This window comes from Phyllostomus discolor, chromosome 7, assembly GCF_004126475.2.
Source record: "Phyllostomus discolor isolate MPI-MPIP mPhyDis1 chromosome 7, mPhyDis1.pri.v3, whole genome shotgun sequence".
NCBI classification, from domain to species: Eukaryota; Metazoa; Chordata; class Mammalia; order Chiroptera; family Phyllostomidae; genus Phyllostomus; species Phyllostomus discolor.
Genome location: NC_040909.2, coordinates 6,080,898 through 6,102,692, shown reverse-complemented (window position 1 = coordinate 6,102,692; position 21,795 = coordinate 6,080,898). Strand labels below are relative to the sequence as shown.

At 37.5% G+C, this 21,795-nt stretch overlaps 1 protein-coding gene across 1 annotated transcript in view; it reads right to left on the bottom strand.

Annotated features, from left to right (window-relative positions):
• The window catches only part of SETD2 (SET domain containing 2, histone lysine methyltransferase), a 97,916-nt gene that overhangs the window by 58,347 nt on the left and 17,774 nt on the right, over window positions 1-21,795 (bottom strand). The window contains exons 2-5 of the mRNA XM_028518093.2: window positions 10,996-11,011; window positions 5,396-9,747; window positions 2,975-3,106; window positions 748-876 (exon numbers count right to left, since the gene is read on the bottom strand). Of these exons, the coding sequence (XP_028373894.1) occupies window positions 748-876; window positions 2,975-3,106; window positions 5,396-9,747; window positions 10,996-11,011 (4,629 nt within the window). The remainder of the gene's footprint in view (window positions 1-747; window positions 877-2,974; window positions 3,107-5,395; window positions 9,748-10,995; window positions 11,012-21,795) is intronic.

The following is a 21,795-nucleotide window of genomic DNA, read 5'->3' as shown; positions in this document are numbered from 1 at the left end:
AGTAGTTACATGTACACAGTCCTAAAATTACGTTCAGCCCTTTGAAGACACCTGTGAAGCTGATGTGGCCCCTGGTGAAAATGAGTTTGACACCCCTTTTATTGTCTTACTTTATTCCTTTTATGTATTCAAAATATTTTAAAATCATAACCACAGGTAACCTGTATATATTTAACTTTAAAATAAGGCATAAAAATACTTTAATATGTGATATATACGTGAATTGTATTTGAAAGAAATACTAAATATGGCAGAAAATAAAATGAAACTTCTATTGCATTACATACAGAAGGTTTACATGAGTTAGGTGGAGGGCAACACTTACTCATTCAACAAATGTTCAGAGTGTCTATCAAGTATGCTTTACTTCTCTACCTCAACATCCTCAGATATTCTCTTTTCTGATCCCAACTCAGTTTTACACACATTAACACATCCAGTCCCAACTCCTTGTTATAGAGTTGCATTGAGGATCTACAACATTCAATAATTGCTTGGAATTAAGAGAAACATAACTATTAGACAAAAATGGACCTGCCTAGTTCAAATGTCACAAGTGACAAAATGTCCAAATAGAGATATGTACATGAATTTTTTTCATAAAAGTGGATTTTTTTAATGTACTAGCTACCAAGTGGTCAGTCATTATTAAACCTCAGGATAAGAGATAAACTATGTTCCTACGAAGTGTCTGATCAACCTCAGCAACACAGAAAGGGAGTGCGAGGTGACTGAAACACAGCTTACGACGGGAGGTCTCTGGCGGCTCTCAAGCCCCAGCCTTTCTTTTCTGTGAGGATGACTTCCACGTCTGCGTGCTGCTTTCTCTGGAATCGTCGGTTGGAACAATAATCCCCATTTGGACACCGAGAAGAACTGAAATAAGAAATGGAGAAAATTAATTCTTCGAAGCAGCAAAAGGACCAAAGTATGTTTGCTCGAGTACATAGTATGTCCATAACTTTGTGGTATAATCAGCATGTATGTGGTACACCTTTAAGTGAGCCTTCCTCAATAATGAAATCCCACGAAGGGATTTCTCAGAACTGAGTGTCTACACTGTTGCCTAATCAGAGGATGCCCACAATACAATCTAGTCCTCTAATCATTAACCACTCCCTGTGTGTCCAGAGTACATTTGCAGGCTGCACGGAAGGAAGTTTGCAGTATTCCTGACAACTCTGCAGGGCTAGCTTATTTTCTGCCAGTGCACCTTCTGTTATATTCCACTCCAGTCGTCATTAATTTAACCTTCTGAATGCAGCTAAATTGACCTACATTTAAGAGAAACCATAGTCACCATTAAACATACCCTTGTTCAGAGCAAACACAGTATGAAGTGGCAAGCCTTTTCCCCATGTATACTGGAATAAAAATAATAAAATCAAACATTCACTAAATTTTCAATATTCCAAACCTGGCAGAAACAAACATTTTAAATACTGAGTAAGGTTAAAATATTCATAGAGCCTGCTCATCATTTCCAATACATTATTATTTATTGCCAAACTAGTAGTAAGTCACATTTTTACAGAAGCTCAAAGGACGAAGGACTCACTTTACGGTGAGGTAGCGAAGGAAAGCCGCCAGGAGGGAGAATTTAGCACTGTCTCTATCTAAGGACACACAGGTACAGAGAGTCAGGAAAACAAGAGCTGCAGCGGCCGAGCCTGCCTGCGTGCAGGAACAGGAAACGAGGCCTGCTTGAAGGGACGGAACTAGCACTGCCCAGGACAGCTGAAGAGAAGATGGGCTGCTGGAATGTGGGAAAGCAGGCTGCCGCTTTACAATGAAGGGCTCTGGATATCAGGCTCCTCCATCTGAACCCAATCCTGAAAACTACTGAAAGTTTCAGTGCGGGAGTAACAAGAAGAAAGAAGTTCTGTACTTCCTAGCTCTCAGCAAGGTTGCAAGAAACAGCAGAGGACTGCAGAGACTAGGGCAACAACGCCCCACTGGGAGAAGGGCGCTAGCTCTGCGTCTCCTCCTCTTACACGTACACCATCTATCCCGCTCTCTTCAGTTTAGGGAAGGGGATACCAAAGATGCTCTCTCTTTCGTACTTTTTGACGTAAATGTTTTATTTTTATAACATTATATATAATATGAGCAAAAGCAAAAACTGAGCTTTGAAAGAAAACACTTCATTAACGCTAAAAATAAGGTACCTACACTATAAATCACCTTAATATTCTTTTCATGTTAAAACATTTATCACATATTTTTAAAGGTAAAGATGTTTACCGTTTGTAAGAAAATTATGAAAGCAAATGTCTATCAATAGGAGATTAATACTCAGGGGTTAGCTGTGAATGGAGTACGTAATGCAGCTAATGGGACGATGTAGGTAGGCCTCTATGTCTAGCTCTGAACAGGTCTTTACAACATATTTATTAAGCATGTGTGGAGGGGGAAGGGCAAGGGGGAGAACAAAGTTTTCAAAACTACATACAGTAAGATTTCATTTCAACTCATAAAGAGTAAATATTTACCTATGTTGGCACAGACAAAAAAATTATCTGGAAAGATAATTTTTCCAGATAATTTTCCACATAATCTACAAACAGATTTTTCCAGATAATTTTCCAGATAATCTACAAACAGACTGAGATTTGAGAGAGGAAGACATTTTGTTTTATGAGTTTTTGAAATGTTAGCTTTTATCTCATTTCACAGTGAAAGCTAAAAAATACCACCACTTACCTCTCAGGACATGAACATTACAAGACATAAAAGGAGATTGGGTAAAAATTAATATTACTTTGTTAGCATTTTAGGGCTACTTTACAGAGCATTTACAACCTATACTATAACCTAATGCACAATGCCAGGGAAAGACATTTTACTGCTTATAAACACTCAACAATAAGTAGAAGGAAAAAGGTTAAATTTTATTCTCCACGAATAATTCTGTTTACTATTTCAAGACATTTAATAGAAGCTGAACAAAAGCAGAACACTCTCATTTACTCACCACTCAATCATGAGGAGACGGTTAAGGCAGTCTTCCCCACACGCTATTTCACCTTGAGCTCTCTCATCTTTAGAAAGAGGTGCACACTCACACTGCATTCGCTTAATATCCCGATGGGACTTATTCTTCTTTCTATTGGGTAAAGTTTTATATGCACCGGTTAAATAAATCTCCTGGCAACAATACAACATACACAATCAAGTAATTTGCTAAATCTCATTAGTTTCACTTGTAAGGATTCTGGTTGAGTCATTCAAAACGAAGAAAAAATCTAATCACTAGAATTTATGAGACTAAAACCACTACAAATTGTGTTGCAAAAAAGATGAAAGAGGCAACCTTAGCCCTGGTAAATAGGAGAATAGGGTGAGTTCAAGTCTATCATCTTGTACTCAGCCCTTATTTCCTAGTCCAGATCTACTAAGCCTAGAATTTTTAGCAATTTCAAATATTAATACTCATATCTGGTTCAGGAGAAAAACAGGAAAACTTATGAGTACCCAGTAGTGGCATGGCTGATTAGCTAAAGTTACGTTTAAAAATCAGTCCTCATGGATGAACAAATAGTAGTTGAAATGCAAGGCTAAGAAAGAGTTGCTAAAAAGGTTTTTAATTAAGAGTTTAACTCAATCAAATCTTTCAGAGACTCTTTCAGTAACACCACATTTGTGCAAATACTATTTAAAAGAAAAATGAATAATTAAAAAAGAATGAAGTATAATTATAAAATAATCAGGTAAGGCTTCAGAGGGCTAAACTTTCTTAATGCAGGCAAACTATTAGGGGAGAAGGGGGAGTGTTTAAAACCGACTGGGTTCATGAAAACCTATGCCAGAATTTGCAAAGCAAAAGTGAAAATGTGACTATTTATCGGCCTTTTTGTTCAACTCTTATTTTTGCACCCTTGTCGAAGAGGGGGAAAAGGAAACAAACAAGGATGGCCAACTAAGATCTCCTTTTTAAAATCAGGGAATCATGCTTTACTCTTCAACTCTCAGATGGTAGACAGCACAGAGCTCTAAGTAGCTGTCTTCCTTAATCTCCTCATTGGCTCTCATCTTCAACTACATTCTATGCCAGTCCTACTTTTATAAGGTACCTAAAGAGCGTCGTGATAGTTTCAACTAAGTTTGAGTAACAGGAATAATTCTTTTTGAGTAACAACAATAAATCAACTGAAGATATCATTCATTAATGAGTTATTGCTTAGCCTGAAGATGACTAAAACAAAATATCTATTTACAAGTACTTAGGAGCTATAATTTTGAAGAATCAGCAGTAGCTTTATTATGTATTGCCCCAGAAGGCCAAAATAGGACTAATGGGAACAATTTTTTTTTTCAGGTAAGTCTATTTTCATTAGGCATATGAAAAATTTTTTTTCACTACAATCATACTATTTTACAATAATGTATCTTCTTGGTGGCTCCTAAATGCCCATAGCAAGAAGCATATAGCAAGCATCCAGCAAGAGGCACTTAAAAATAATGAATATGTAAAAATGTTTCCCACTCCAAAATGGCTCTAGCAACCAAATCTATATGCATTCTTATCTCCAATACACTGGAGACGACAACCAAGGCACTGAACCAATTAGCTTCATTTCTATTTTTTCCAAAGACTCAGTAAGTTGCATCAGTCTACTCATTCAATCCCTAAAAAGGAATATTTAAAATATTCGATATTTTTAACTTAAATATTAGATATTTTTAATTTGATATTTAATGTAATTTTTAACTTAAAAAAGATGTAAATGAATCTAACTCTAAGAGGCTTTATATATAAAAAAAGGAGTTTTTTAATTTGGAAATATTTCTGATGGGACCTAACTTTAAAATAAAGTCTTTTACCTTATCTACAGCAAACCACTACCTCATCAAAAAAAATTCTGGCCCTGAATGGTGTGGCTCAGTGCGTTGAGCGTCATCCTGCAAAGCCAAAGGTTGCCAGTTTGATTCCTGGTCAGGGCACATGCCTGGGTGCCTGGACTGCTGGCCTGGTCCCCAAGTGTGGTGAGTGCAAGAGACAACCAATCAATGTTTCTCTTACAAATCGATGTTTCTCTATGTCTCTTTCTCCCTTCCTTTCCCTATCTCTAAAATAAATAAAATCTTTTTTAAAAAATTAGCCCTGGCTGGTGTGGCTCAGTGGACTTAGTGCTGGCCTGCAAGCCAAAGGGTTGCTGGTTCGATTCCCAGTCAGGGCACATGCCTGGGTTACGGGCCAGATCCCCAGTAAGGGGTGCGTGAGAGGCAACTACACATTGGTGTTTCTCTCCCTCTTTCTCTCTCCCTTTCCCTCTCTCTAAAAACAAATAAAGTCTTTAAAAAGTAAAATAAAAATAAAATGTCTATCTCTGCTAAGCAGCCTTTTTTTAATTTGAAAGAGATTAAAATTTGTTAGGTTATTAATTACACTTACCTCTCTGTTAAATAAACATTTTCTTCAATCAGATCAAAGTAACAAGGCATCTTCCCTTGCTTGGCACATTCCTTCCACCGCTGCGGGTCCCTGAAGTCCTCCATAACGCAGGAAGGCCCAGCCAGTGCTGGCGCCGGGGGCGCTGCCGTCTCACACTGCTGTGCCTCCATTCTAACTTTCTTTCTGTCCTGAAGCTCGCCATCGCTTTCAGTGTCACTCTCCAATTCCTGCCTCCTTTTTTTAGGAGGCCCTCTATCTTTCAGATCATTTTTTTCTAAGTTTTTTGAAAGATCTTTCTTTTCATTCACACCTAATGAGTCCTTAATGGAATTGCTGCTTATTTCAGGTGCTTGCACTGACCCCTTGTCCTTCTGAAGGGATAGAAAAAATTTACTGGACTGGCTTGAAAACTGAGATTCTCCTCGCTGATCCCAATTCTCTTCTTCTTCACGATCATCTGTTAAGGAATCTGGTACTTGACCTTGAATTCGATCATATACAACCCCAGATCCTGGAGGTCTACCCGCTGATCTTGGATCCCAGTAGCCATTGCCTTGCCAGTAATTACGTGTCCCACCATACTGTTCTGCACTTTGCTGATACTTGTGTCCACCACAGGCTCCATAGCTGCTATCAGGTTGCTGATATGTGGTGGTAGGCTTTTCTTGTTGCGAGAAGTCCCACCCTATGTTTCTGAGCTCTTCTGATGAATGGAAACCATCCACTCGGGAGATCTCACAAGAGGAAGAAAAATTCAATTCTGTTCTCCCCAGTCTACTATCTGGCCTATTAGGGAAAGCGGTCTGTTGCCGACACTTATTCGGGATATCTTCAAAATCATCAGAAGAATAAACTGGCAGCTCTTCTTGCCTAAACGCTATTTTGGCTTTCAGTGTTTCCTCAAAATTCAGATGACCTAGAGGGTCCGATTTCACATCAGTATGACTTGTACTATCAACCCCATCATTCTGGGGATGAGCAATTTCAGTCAGGTGGTTATCTATTTGTTTTCTGCTAGTCTGGGGAAAACAAATTTCTAGATTTTTTTCTGTTCCTTTATGAAGGAAGAACTTCTCAGCTTGAGAACAGGCTTTACTTGCTATACTCTCAAATTTTTCCTCATATGAATGTCTCCTGGACTCAAATCTCTCATCTTCCCAGTGGTCAGAATAGTGTCTGTAACTCTGACTGCTCCGGGAAGAACAAGGACTCGTTTCTTCCATGGGTAGAGTAGAATTCTTTGGCACAACCACAACAGACTGAAGACGGTTTCTTGGAATACTGCTATCATCAGATTCTGTATCTTCTGAATCACTTTCATCACTTGAACTTTCAGAGGAACCAGAATAGTCTTCATGAACAGTAGACACGATCTCTGAAGCATGGCCACTACTGTCACATTTTAAGGTGTATGTCACACAGTCACTGTCTTCCATGGTTAAATTCAAATCGCAGGAAGAAAATACAACTTCTGAATCATCAGAAGTATGTTCGTGTCCTCTTCCACCTTCTTCATCTAAAGAGATTTCTGGTCTTCCTCTTTTATCAGGCAATATAGAACTCCCATCCTCTTGAGCCTCATGCACACATTTCCCAGATAACCCATTATTATGCCTGTTTCCCCAAGAAGCAAACCCCCTTCCTGAATCAGGAAGGCCACTACCCACTTCTATTATTTCTTGTTCTTCATGCTTCAAATACTCTGCGCTTTTACTCTTCGGTACAGCGTCCAAAACTGGAGATGTGTTCCCTCCACACTGCAAGAGAGCTAAATTGTCCACTTTCATTCCTGGTGGAAGATTCTGAAGAGATGAAGCAATGCCTGAACTCCCTACAGGTGGACATAAACCATCAAAATGGTTAACAGAAGCTGAACTAGTGCTACCAACACTCTGCTTATATTCTTCACATGCAAATTTTGAGTGCTGATCTGTCAGATTTCTATTATCACATATAACTGTTTTTGATTTCAAATGTACATTCATAAAGCTATTTGAAGAAATCTTTGTAACTGAGGGCTCAGTATCTTCAGCTGAGGAATGACACAAAGAAGGGTTGCTGTCATTTGAAGTACAGTATATGTCCAAATCTTTGGTTTTACAGCTAGACACACTCATATCAACTGGTTCTTTAACTACTGTTTTAGAGTAATCTACTGTCGTAACTGGCAAAGTTATGATTTTATCTTGGTGTGGTGACACTGGAGGATCTGTTTCTCTAAATGGGCTTTCTGGCTTACTACACCGCATGCAAGTATCATCCAAGTCTTTTTCTTTGCATCTGTCAATATTTTGAAATCCATTTGAAGAAAGCTTACGTGCTTTGACCAAAGGGGATACCTCCGATCCAGTCACACTATCATCAGAAGACATCAAGACCGTGTCAGTTTTAGAAGCGTAAAATGTTACCAAATCAGATTCTACCCCAGGAGATCCATTTATATTTAATTCTATGGGACAATAACTTCTTAATTGATCGTTCTTCACTTTAGATAAAGAGTCTAATTCCTTAATACTATCACGGCTATCATGTCCTATAAATTCAGACTTAAAAATAGGTGATTCTTCTAGCTTTTTAAAAGTAGGTGAATCATTTAATCGATTTGATAGAGGTGGAGACCCAGTCTTTTCTCTTTCAGGAATTTTACTAGTCATTCTTACTTCACTACCTTTTGAATAAGGAGTCTGTAAACTAAAAGAATGAGACTGTTTGACTTCCTCAGTTAATTCTGCACAACAGAAAGAATTTTTAAATTTGTCAGACTTGGGTGTAGATTTTGAAGAAGCAGATTTATAACGAGCACTGCTTTCATGCTTGGAATATGATGATCCCCTTCGGAATCCTAGTTCATTAGGGGGGGAACAATTTCTTTTCATTGCTTCATTTTCTGAAGTCCTTTTGGATTCTCTTTCTAGTTTTGAAGAATACTTTCCTCTTTTCTCTATCTCTAAATAAGAGGACTCAGTTTTGCAGTCTCGGTCAGATTTAGAATAGGATGATGATGTCCTCAGATCTCTGTAAGAGGAGGAATGAGATGAGGTACGCCTTGAGTATGTCTTCTTATATTCGTCTTCAGAGTCAGAACTCTCTCGTGCCCTGTTATCTGTATAGGGCCGAGAATAGCGTGTCCTCTCTCGATATGGGGAACTCCTATGGTAGCGACGGTCAGAGTCATAATAATGGGATCGTTCTGACCGGGAATAAGATAAGCTAGTTCTAGAGCCTCTGTCAGATCTAGAACGAGATCTGCTTCGTTTTCGTTCTCTCTCTGATCTACATCGAGAGGATATATAACGAGTTTCTCTTTCAAGTTTCGAGTAGCTAAAATATTTATCATCTCTTTCTGTTTTAGATCGTGAAGATTTCCCTAAATCTTCACTTTTTAAAGGTGCAAAGTTCTTTTTTGAATCTCTTTCCTTTTCAATGCTTGCTGAAAATTTTAAATCATGTGATCTCTGACTTGAGGAAGTCCGTATAGAATCTTCATCAGATTCTGAACCAAGAAAGGTGCCTTCAGATTGTGAGGATTTCTTCTTAGAACCTGTTTTTTTAGAGCCCAGACTATTCTTAGAACTATCTGGAATTTCTTCTTCCTTCCCAATATGGGAATCTTCTTTTTGTGAGGGAATATCTGCTTGCTCATTCAAATTTTGAGCTATGTGTTCTTCTGAACTGATCGATACAGAGTCCTGTTTAGTGTCTACTTCTGAAGATTCTGGTACAACTGTAACTGGTGGTTCCTTCAAGGCTCTAACCGCTACATCTACTGGTGCTGTCATCAGAACTGTAATTTGTGTGTGTGGCAAGGCCACTGGCTCTGTTATTGGTGTTGGTGGTGAGGGTACTGTGGCTTGGGGTGGTGGAGGTGGTGGAGGAGGTGGAGATGAGGGTGGCGAGTCCACAGTTGTTGATTCTGCTAAGACTGCTGGTACTATGTGGGGAGGTGATGCCAATGCTGTGGACGTAGCTAGCAGTGGCCTGGATGTTGCATGAAGCAGATGTTTCTTAAAATGAATTTTGCCCAATTCTACCCTTGACTTTGGTGGGGAAGATTCTTCTGCAGTAGATACGGTATCTCCAATGTCCATTTTAATTTTAGGAGTCAAGTCTACTTGAAGAGGTACAGCTGGAGAGTTTGGAGTATCATTTTGTTTGTCATTGCCAAGTGCAGTCAGAAACCTGTTCTGCAAAGTTTTCTTTGTAAGGCTGAAGCTGAATGACACCTTCTGTCGTCCCTGCTCCTCCAAATTAACTTTTGTCTTGGTGCCTTTGGGCAAAAACCGACTAGAAGCAACACCTTTGAACATTGGTCCTTTGATGAAACTTGTTTTCTGCACATTTTCAATCTTTGCCTATAAATGAACAAAGGAAGCTGTTACTACTATAATAAAGTTTTACTTTCAAATGCCTAGTAGCATAGTTTAAAATGTCAGGGAAATGAAAGCCCTTTTTTAATGACAAACAATATAAATTTCAATAAGTACATAAACATTTAAAATAACTGTTTATTATCAAAATTTTCAAACATATTCCAATATTTGGAGAATAAAGCCCTAAGTACCCACCCGAGTTTCCATAACCCAAGCCTCCCATCTCATTCATTTGACAGATGAGGTTAACCAAATGAGGCCTTTCTGACTTCTGGGAAACTACTCTGCCCTGGCATACCACCACTGTCTCTGCCTAGGCCCCACACACCCAGGCCATGCTGATTTACAGTCTGATCCTACTGTATTAGCGACAACTACAAAGTATAATCTAAAAAGATGACATCTCCCTCCATTATTTGCCAAACCACCAAAGGAAATGGTGGGCTTTAGAAGTAAAATGCATAACCCAGGGCACAGGTGGCAAACACAAGGCCCCCCACCTTGTTTTATCGGGCCCGGCACCTTGTTTCTACCCAGCGGCAGCACCAAGCTCCTTGCCCCTGGTTAAGGAGTAGTTACATGTATAGGGTCCTAAAATTACACTCAGCCCTTTGAAGGCCACCACAAGGCTGATACGGCCCCTGGTGAAAATGAGTTTGACACCCCTGTGCTAGAGTGCAGACCAGAACTTCAAAAACATCTACAACAAACTCAAATCTAAATTAGAGATGGTACACTTGCCATTTGAAACATTCTAATTGATGTTCTTTAATCAACTCTGGCTATTTAAAAGAATAGTCTTCCCCCCAACATGGTAAAATCTAAAATCAGTTTTCAAAATTATATAGTAACCATTCGAGTGGGAAAGTAAGTATCTTCACATGCATTATCATATAGAGCAGTGGTATTCAAATACTTGTGAAGAAAACAGAATCCACTTTTCCAATTAAATCTTACACTGAAGTTCAATATGTAAAAACAGGAAAGAAACTGTCTCCAGAGTTGCCAGCTTCCTTTACCTTGCCTAAAGCTCTAGAAGCACCAAACTTTAAAAACACATTTTCTTGATGTATATAATATCCCCCTCTGGAGTAAGTTACTGTAGATCCAAAACCAAAATTAAACAAAAACTATTACTTCATATCACATTCCAAATGACAGCAAAATGACAGCAAAATTTTAAATATTTTCAATCCCATAATGACTAAATAGTTAAATTATTATACTTACCTCATTTTCTTCTTCTCTGTTACCATCCAGCCAAGAAAGCATGCAAAGAAATAAAAAGAAATCATAAATTGAAATGAAAGTTGTTTTTTAAACTTAGGATGCCTACAAACTACAGGTATATTCTACATGGACTGCCCACTCCCCCATATCCTCAGGTACCTTTGGTATAGCAAATATTTATTGAAGGGAGTGCCATGTACTATGCCAGGTGCTGAAGATAAAAAGAAAATAAAACTGAGCCCACAGCCCTTAAAAAGCTTACAGTTATTATCCAAAATATAATTTTGCTATAAAAGTAACTCCAACATAATGGAGTAAATACAAGGATAGAAATATGTACAGTGTAACAGCAAAGAGTAGGATAAGTAACTCAGTTTAGTGGGAGGGAAGGAATACAAAGAATCCTTCCTAAAAGAAAAGCACTGTATTTTACCACGTCTAACGATTATATACCGTAGGTAGAATCATCCCATGTGTAATGCACACAAAAACGTGGGTGTGCAGTATACACAGGAGCTCATTACGCACGGCAAAATCTGGTAGTTTTTGAAGAATATATCTGTAGGAAGACCTCGGCAAAGGCACAGAGACTAAAACATAAAACTGTATGTGCAAGGAAACTATAAACAATTCAACATTACCCAAGTATAAAGTGTAAGGCAGAACGAAGCCAACAGGTGAAGTAGGAAGCAGTGGCTAGATCCACAGGCCATGTTTCTCCTGAAGAGAAACATATTTTATCTTATAGATTAGTGGTTCTCAATCTTTTTTGGTATACATTCAGCAATATCTTTGATGAATGCAAGGTACATACACTCTGCTCCACATCACAGCACACCTCTCTCTGAGCTCCTAGTTATGTTCTAACAAAGGTAGCCACAATGACTCTGAAGAATCCAAAGGCAAAAAGTCTGGTATGCACAAGTGCACCTGGGCATAAGGGGGAAAGGGAAGCCACAAAAGGGCTTTAGACTATGACACATAGGTTTGTATTTCAAGGAGGTAACTCTATAGGCTACGTTGCAAGACTGGAGTACAATATAATCTGTTTCAAACGCTCCTTAAAAGAAATGTATAAAAACCCTTTCCCCAAATGTAGGCCTGTTGCCACCATAATTCAGTCAATTCACTAGTATGTGTGGCAGCCATATAAAAACCAAGTAAAAAAGGGAAAGGAATTGACAATACACGAATGACAGCTAAAGCAGTGCTTAGGTGAAACGCTCGTGTCTTACAACATACTGCATACTAGATTTGATTTAAATTAGTACCATGTGCAATTTTTTCCAAGAACAGAAAGTTACCTGGAGACGTCCAAGCACTTGGAGCACCATTCCTATCTGTGCTCCTCTTTCAGTGGACATTTAAGAGCATCTGTGCTCATCTGCATGGTATCCCTACATATGAAGTGCTAAAAATACTGAGGTGACGGAGCCCTTTCCTAAGCCTCAACCATTCTACTGTAAACAAGCAAATGAAAAGAAAATCCTGACAAACTGTAATGAAAGTCATTACATGGTCAAATGATTGAAGAACACATAATGTTCTTATAATGAAAAAACATTATAAATATAATATTGGTGAGGGGGAGGGGACAAGGGGAGAAAAAGGTCCATTTCAGAAATCAGAGAACTGCTAGACAGAGATGGCAAGACATATCCCACAACTTGACAATAAAATAAAATGTCTGTAATAAAAAGGATATAAGCACATACAGAAAATTTGGAGAAAATATCAAATTTTCATCACAAGAGCATTTCATATTAACAGAAAAAAATAAATTACAAACAACAAAAAAACAGTTTATAATTCAGCCCATCCGGAGACAAGTGCTATTAAAGCTTCAGTCTATACTCTTCTAACACTACTGTGTACTTGTGTATAGGACTTAAACAGAGATCTCTCCTTTTTAGATATAGTAATTACAGCATGCAAGCCATTCTATATCTTGCTCCCCTCCTTCATCATAAATACAGCAGGTGAGCAAATAAGGTGTTTACATCACAGAAGAAGTATGGAACCACAACAGACTGAGGGAATGATCTTGAGAGAAAGGGGTATAAATTAGTGAAGGCACAGTTAATTTTCAAAATAAAACAACCATGTCTCTTTTAACCTCTATTTCTCTCTGATATAATTAGTTGAAAGCTGGGGGAAGAGACAGGGTAAAAGACCTAAAGAAAATTCAAGGATGGGAAACAAATGAAAGTGAACTGTAAATCTTCAGTGCTGCTGCCCAACGTTGGACATTACTAATTTATAATCAAGCTCATCAGCACACTTATTCTACTTCTGCTGGCAGCATTAAGCTGCCTAGAAGCAACTAGAGGAAACAACTCCAGCAAGCTGGGTGGGACAAGAAGGGTAGATGGCAAGGGGTTGAGAAAATTGAAGGTATTCCCAAGAACGCTGAAGTGACTGACCTAGAGATCCACAGACAATAGATAAGGGAGTAAAGTCTGAAGGATGCTGACAAACTGCAGGACCAGTAGGGACAAGATATCAGCGCCTACAAAGAGTAAATTTGATGGAAACCGAAAAGAAAGGTAGAAGAGTAAGGTAAAAGAATTAAAAAGCATGGCCAGATATTAAAATATGGCCAATATTTTACAGTTGTGGTACACTTCCAAGAGATTACAATACCTAAGTGTGGGAGCAGACTGCCACAGCAATAAGAGGATGAGAACTTTTTGAAGAAATTAATGAATTACGAGGCCTCAATTAATAGCAAGAAACAGCCACAAGTGTTTTTAACAAAAGACTTGCTTTAGTAAATAATACAATGTCGACAGCAAAGAACAGGGTGTGGAAGCCAGGGCTAGAAGTACCGGGCTTCCCCGGTGCCCCTGCCATGAAAACTAAGGAGACATGCAAAAGCAGGCACTTAACTCTCTAGCATGACATCATGCTTGAATGGACTTATTTCTTTTGAAAAGAAATTACAAAAGAAAAATCAGAGGAATATTGCAGCAAGGTGACTATCAAAATGTACAGGTGCCCATCTGCAACTTGCTGAAGAACTATATTTAAAGAATGTTGATTAATCCATGTCAACACAAAGATAATCATGACTAGGTCAGAGAGTACATGTGGAAAAAGACTTAAAAGAGTTTTAGTCTTAGCAAGGTCAAAGAACCAAGGAATGACATGATTATTAATGTCAACCAACCAATCTCTCAGGCTAGGACACAAGTAATGTTTCCAAAGGAAGGCCTGGTATGAGACACCTGGCCATACGAAGGACATTCATAAATCATTATAAACAGGTTGGATAGTAAGAAAAGCTATTCTAGATACTATGGCACACAAGAAATGGTTACAGTTAATTGGAAGTATTTTAGTTACTCTAGAAAAAAAGATGACTTACATAGGACCATAGTGATTTATTTCAAAATATCAGAAAACTCAGAAGATAAAATAATCTTATTTTGCACAATTCCAAAAAGTTGGACTTGTGACCAACAGAAATACAGAATGATGGATTTCAGCTCATTTAATTAGAACATTTTAAATTTATATGAAAAATATATGCATCCAGGGGAAATTTTTTTATAATACAAAGAGATATACAACTAAAATTAGCTCTCTCTCTCCCCAGTGGCAACTATTGCTAAGCTTTATACATCCTTCCAAAAACTGTGTGCATATGAGAGCACATACATCTCTTTCTAGGAGAATACACACAAATGGAAACTTTCTGCACCTCGTTCGCTCTCCACTTACAGCCTTGGTTATCATTACACATCAATGTATATAGATGTAGCTTCAGCTGTTGTTCTACCAACCTAACAGCTTTTCTTCCTTCTTTTTATATTGTTTTTTTAATCCTCGGGTGAGGATATGTTTACTGATTTTAGAGAGAGGAAGGGAGACAGAAAAACACTGATGTGAGAGAGGAACATCATTGTTTGTCTCTTGTACGCATCCAGACTGGGATTGAAACCTGCTTTCTTTCTGTCCCTCAGACAGTCCAAGCTAATTTCTGGCCTTTTCACCTAAAGGTTCCTTCTTAGAATACAGTACTACTCCTCATAGATATTTCACCGACTGCCCCTTAAAAATAGTAAGATGATAACACAAATGTTACTTCCTCTGATATAAGAATAGCATCTTATTTTATTCCTAGTATTTAACAGTATGAGGTTTCTTCTGTTTTAATGTAGTGCCTGTTTCCCCCACTACAACACCAACTCCTTTAGGGCAGGGATTTTGGTTTACCATGTTCACAGCTGCATTTAAGTACCAAAAGCACCATTTGAAACACAGAAGTCCTTCGTAAATATTTGACTCACATCATTCCCACCTCCCTATCTAACTAAGCTCACTTCATACTACTCCCCAGGAGAAATTTCAAAGATCTAACATATGTAAATCAGCCTTGAGTTCAAATAAGTTTTCATATTGCTCTTCATTCTACCATCTTCCTCCCTCTCTCCCAGCTTGCACAGATATCTTCACCACGCCCATCTTAATCCTCTCAGCCATTCCCATCTTGCTTTTATTCACTTGACAATTATGAGTGATTACTATGAACTCTGTACTGCACTGCCTTTTCCTATCCCTTTCCTTACCATTCTAGATACTACTACTAAACTCAACTCCTACACCATATACTTTGCAGAATGACAATCACATATAGCCTTGACTTGCATTTATTATTCCTGCCTTCCCAACTTGAGTTTAAGTTACAAAGAGACAAAGGCGCCATCTTGCCCTTATTATATAATCTCCCCTGGGTTTATCATTCCCACTCCTAGCATAATTCTCATAACATTTTGAATTTAAAAACTTCCCTTAACAACAGAACCAAGTTTAGCTTTCCCACAATGTCATACACATTAACTATCCTTATAACCCCAAATAGTTGTAGCTTTATTTTAATATGACAAGAGAACTTATTTTCTTTATACAAGAAATCACTTTATAAACAAACACAGCTGATCTGAAATGTATCATTGTAGAGTTACACACTAAGTGAGGAAAGGTAAGAATATCATCACAAGTATTAACTGTATGTATACCTGAAATCTGTCTATCTGAAATTAGGAAATTTAATTCTTAAATGTCTTCCAAATTAGTTTGCACAAACACTTGCATAAAGTGAATTATGTTCTCCTGTTAAAGCAATCTTTTTCCAAAATCCATGAATTGAGCTATATGATGACCCACCCAATTTGAACATTTTAGGATGTGTTATATGCAAATGAGTTTCACTACTTGTATTTATTATTTTTTGGCATTATTTTTAATTAAATCTCTTAAATTATCTATTTTATTTTCATTATTAGCAAAATGTGGGAGAGGGGACACCCATTACCAAATAATTTTCAAAAGGCAGAAATGCATAAGTACTGAAATTCATTTTTAGTAGTAGCCAATGAGTCACAACAGAAAGAACTGAGGGTAAGTTCTTAGTGACCTGATCACATTATATTACTGTCTTATAGCCCCCATTTACTAGCCCACCATCACCATTATAAGCAGCCAACAGACTGTTTTCCATTTTCAGGTACTGGGTTAAATGCTCTACAAACTTGAGCTCATCTGACCCTCAGACCTATGGAAGGTATACTATTTGTATTCCCATTCTACAAATGAAGAAACAGATAGTTACATAGCTAGAGAAGCAGCAGAGCCAAGTATCCATAGGCCATTTGACTGCACAGCCCTTGCTCTTTACATCAAATATTTACTGATCTGGGACAGATCTGGGAGCAAAGGGTAGAAAGTTTCAGGAAAACATATTTTGATTCCATGTACTAGTAAATGTTATTTGCCTAGCAACAGAAGAGGCTGTAAAGTGAAGTGGAAAGTAACAGAAGTGTTTACACTGGAGTCCTGATGATCATGTCTGTATTAGAGAGGAAACTCCTAAACTGGCTGTTAAAAAAAAAAAAGAAAAAGTAACTGTCTTTTTTTCCAATTTAGGACTAGATTCTTCTATGAAATAGAAACTACACTGAAAGCAGTATAGAATACTGGCTCCCAAGAGTCTGAGAGATGGCTTATTACAGACAGACTGCAGGATATGTAAGATTACCTAGTTAATGTTTAATAAGCTGCACCTACCCTGTATTTTACCAGACAGCACTTAATGCCAACCTTCCAGTTCTACTCTTGCTTAACCACATTAAACAGAAGCATAAAAATACATAGTGGTCAGTTCCTTCATGTGGCTATAGACTTTCATGCAAATTAGCTCTTTAATATCCACCTTCAAAATAAAAACAACGAAGGGAAAACATGTGACATGATTAAACCAAAACACATGAGAAAGATGAGGTTTCTCTTTTTAAACACAAAGATGATAGAGAATTCAGGATCTCTTTCCTTCATAAGTACCTGCTTACTTTGATGTTAATATTAAAAATGCTTCTGAAAACAATTTTATTCTTTCATGTTTCACATTTTTCTGTTTTAAGTATCAATATTAAAAATATACACGGGTCATGTTTTATTTTGGTAGCACAATTGATACAGAAAATCAGGAAATTTCTAGCCTAATAAATTATCAGCAGACAAAAATCAAAATACAACAGAAAGGAATGAAACTCAGTTTTGTTAAAGAACAAAAGCTTAGCTCTGCCTGGTGTAGCTCAGTGAATTGAGCACTGGCTTCAAACCAGAGGGTCTCTGGTTCGATTCCCAGTCCGGGCACATGCCTGAGTTGCAGGCCAAGTCCTCATGGGGAGCAAGAGGCAACCACACACTGATGTTTCTCTCCCTCTCTTTCTCCTTTCCCTTCCCGTCTCTAAAAATAAATAAATAAAATCTTAAAAAATAACAAAAGCTTAAATGCAATTTTAAAAATAGTCATCATTTGCCCTAGCTGGTGCAGCCAGCCTATGAACCAAAAGGGCACCCATTTGATTCCCTGTCAGTGCACAAGCCTGGATTGTAGGCTGAGTCCTCAGTAGGGGGCAGACAAGAGGCAACCACACATTGATGTTTCTCTCCCTTTTTTTCTCCCTCCCTTACCCTCTCTAAAAATAAATTTAAAATCTTTAAAAAATGTATTTAAAAAATAGTCATCATTTATTTTCTGGTAGTTATGAAGAGTTTAAGCACTTTCCAAAAATATAGCAAATCAATGTCTGAGGTGTGGAAGAGAAGGTTTCAAGTAAGTACACGTTAAAAAAAAATAAAGCAAACTCTCAAACAATTATTCTTAAAATGCCAAGCCAACAATAACATAGGATCATTGTGAATTACAATGCAGCTGAATACAGCACCCCTCACCGCTTCATACATGGAAAACAAAATGCAAAGGTTATCCATATGGTAGCAAAACACTGGAAATGGTCTAAATGTTCATCAGTAAAGTGGCTAATAACAACACTGGCACATCCATCCATTTAATGTAGTAGTATGTAGCATTACAAAGTAAGGATGAAAATCTCTGTTTTGGAATGATCTCAAGAATTTATTGGGGGGGAGCAAAATATAGAACTGTATGTTTAGTATACTTTTATTTTCAAAAAGGGAAATGGAAGACTCAACCAAAATGAAACATAATGATTACATATTAAAGGAAATGGTAAGAAGAGACCACGGATGAAAGCTATACCTCTTTGAACATTCTTTTATTGCAATAACTTTGGAATAATGTAAAATGCTGTAATTTTAAAATCGGAAAGTAAAAAATGATTTCTATAAATTCAAAAGAACTGTATTAAACTGGTGATGGTATAAACACATTAACTAAGTTAAACTGCATATGCCTTACTAGAATATAACCTAGGAGTAAAACAAAAAAGAAAAAAGAAATCTCAAACTATACTTCGTAGTCTTACTGTTATAATAATATCAGTACTACTGAACTGCCGTATATAAATAGACAAAGCAATGAAGTCATTCCACTTAATGTCATTAGGAACCAATATTTTCAACATAAAAATTTTTTACTTCATGTTATTATTTTTTTATCCTCACCTGAGGACACTTTTTCATTGCTTTCAGAGAGAGGAAGGGAGAAAGAGAAACATCAATACAAGACAGAAGCATTGATTGCTTGCCTTGTATGCACCTGGACCAGGGATCGAACCCACAACCTAGGTATGTGCCTTGCTCACGAATCAAACCTACAATCCTTCAGCTACAGGATAACACTCCAACCGCCTGAGCCACACTAGCCAAGGCAGCATAAAAGTTTTATAATAAATAAAACCTCTTAAATATGAATTGGAAAGATCAGTATGAACTGAGAAGTTTTTATTTTCTAAAAAGTACAAATATCTTAACTGTCCAATAAAAGGGCCTGCGCACTGACGACCCTGCAGTCATGGGTAGCAAAACTAGTGTCTAGACTGTGGTGTCTAAATACCATTTTCACTAAAGCGAGAAAAGGCTCAAAAGAAGAAACATTTGATTTCAGGACTAAGGCAGGAAGTATATAAAAGAGCTAGGACCAAGGAAGTTATTAAACACTACCAGGATTATGCAAAAGGACACTGAAGCCAATTTGAAAAGGCTTGCTGGTCACAGACGAGGCAATTTGTGCAACAGTAAGAACAAAAAATGAGTGTGATGACGTATTGAAGCACAGCAAATATATAAAGTATATAAAGATATACTTGATATATCTTTATATATATCATATCAGGTATATGATAAAATAGGTAACTGATAAACTGCTGAGGTGGGGACAGTGGGGGGAGTATGATGTAACTACCAGCCTCCTAAGAACACAGGAAACAGAAAAACATGTCAGGACACCATAAGGATACATACAGCCAATAACCATAAGGAGACTATTATAGATTGAGACCTGAAAGTTGGTAATCACATGGTTATTTAAATACTGATTTAAAAAATGTTTAAGGACTGTGTATTAAGTAACATTAAGAATTACTACATCCTCCTGGCTGGCGTAGCTCAGTGGATTGAGCGCGGGCTGGGAACCAAAGTGTCCCAGGTTCGATTCCCAGCCAGGGTACATTCCTGGGTTGCAGGCCAGAACCCCCAGCAACCGCACATTGATGTTTCTCTCTCTCTCTGTCTCTGTCTCTGTCTCTCTCTCCCCCTCCCTCCCGTCCCTCTCTAAAAATAAATTTTTAAAAAAATCTTAAAAAAAAAAAAAAAAAAAGAATTACTACATCCTGACCAGTGTGGCTCAGTTGGTTGGGCATTGTCTCACAAAGCAAACAGTCGCTAGTTTGGTTCCTGGTCAGGGCACATCCCTGGGTCTCGGGTTCAGTCCCTGACCAGGGCATGTGAGAGAGGCAACCAATTGATGTCTCTCTCCCACATCAGTGTTTCTCTTCCTCTTTCTACCCCCTTATCCCTTTCTATTAAGTATATAAATGAATGAATGAACAAAATCTTTAAAAAAAGAATTATTGCCAGTTGTGCTGGGTATAATGGTATTGTGGGTTTTTTAAAAAATCCTCACCGGAGGATATGTTTATTGATTTTTTAAAAAGAGGAACAAGAGGCAGGGATGGGGGGCAGAAACATGGATGCGAAAGAGAAACATTGATGTATTGCATCTCAACCTGGGTGCAACCTATACATATGACTTGACCAATAATCGAACCCAAAACCTTTTGGTGCAAGGGACAACACTCCAATCAACTGAGCCACCCAGCTACAGCATGGTTACATTTTTTTAAAGCCTTCATCTCTTAGAAATATAAATACAGAATAACAGAAAATCTGGGTAACTTTAAAATATTCTAGTAACAACAAAAAGAGTAGGGTATAGATGAAACCAGAATGGCAAAATGTTAGAAATAGCTGAAGCTAGATGAGTACACTAGGCAGGGGGTTCATTATATTATTCTCTCTTGTATGAATGTTAAAAATTTTTCAGAATAAAAAAGTGTTTTAAAGTTTAACTGTAATACGAAAGAAGACAACAAATCCCCAAATAAACATGAGACCATGTGTGCACACATAGTAGCAGGGAGGGCTGGTGCTTAGAAGTGTGCTGGCAGAGTATGTGTTCCTGGTAGCATGCAACCACCCACCTATCCCCAATCAGGCCCATTTACCAGGCTGCAGCACAGCATGAATCTCTTGACCCAAGCGGTAGTGATCAACAGGGTTCAATCATGTGATTTAGACTTTATTTCTATGGTTGCAAGAATTTCACTCCCCAACAATAAATTTAAAAAATCATAAACATGTAACCAAAGCGAACACTGTGTTATGATGGAAAATATTTTCTATAAATTATATTTTGTCAAATAGAATCAGCACAATTCTACTTTAGGGTCATTTAATTTGAAAAGATAGCGTGAGAAATTTTTAAAAGACTCAAGGTGAAAATTTTTCAACAGTAGATATAGAACTATTCTAAATACTTAAGTCTAATCTTTTAGGATAAGACACCACAGTGCTAAATTTTCATTTCCTGTGAACATTATCTTTTGAGTTCTCAAGGTAAACATAAAAACAATAGAGTATTTTACATATAATTTTGCAAATTAGAAATCTAGATGCAATTTTCACTTCCAGATGTATACATAATACTATAGCATATTAATAATGTATAATAATAAAGCTAATCTATAAAACAGAATTTTATCACTTCTATACAATAGGTTGTTTGCTTTATGACTAAAATATCAAATTATACTATAACCAGAATTATAGACAATGCCGTTGGTCCATAGCCCTAGCTATCAAGTCCCTAGCCACTTGAAAATCACAGTAATCACAGAGGAATGTTAAATATCATCAATAGCTCATTAGAAGAGATCAAATCTTATGCTCTACAAGAATATTGTAAACTGACAAGGCAGATGCACTCCTCGCAGAAACAAAAAGTAAAATAACAGAAGGACTGTGACTTGGAAG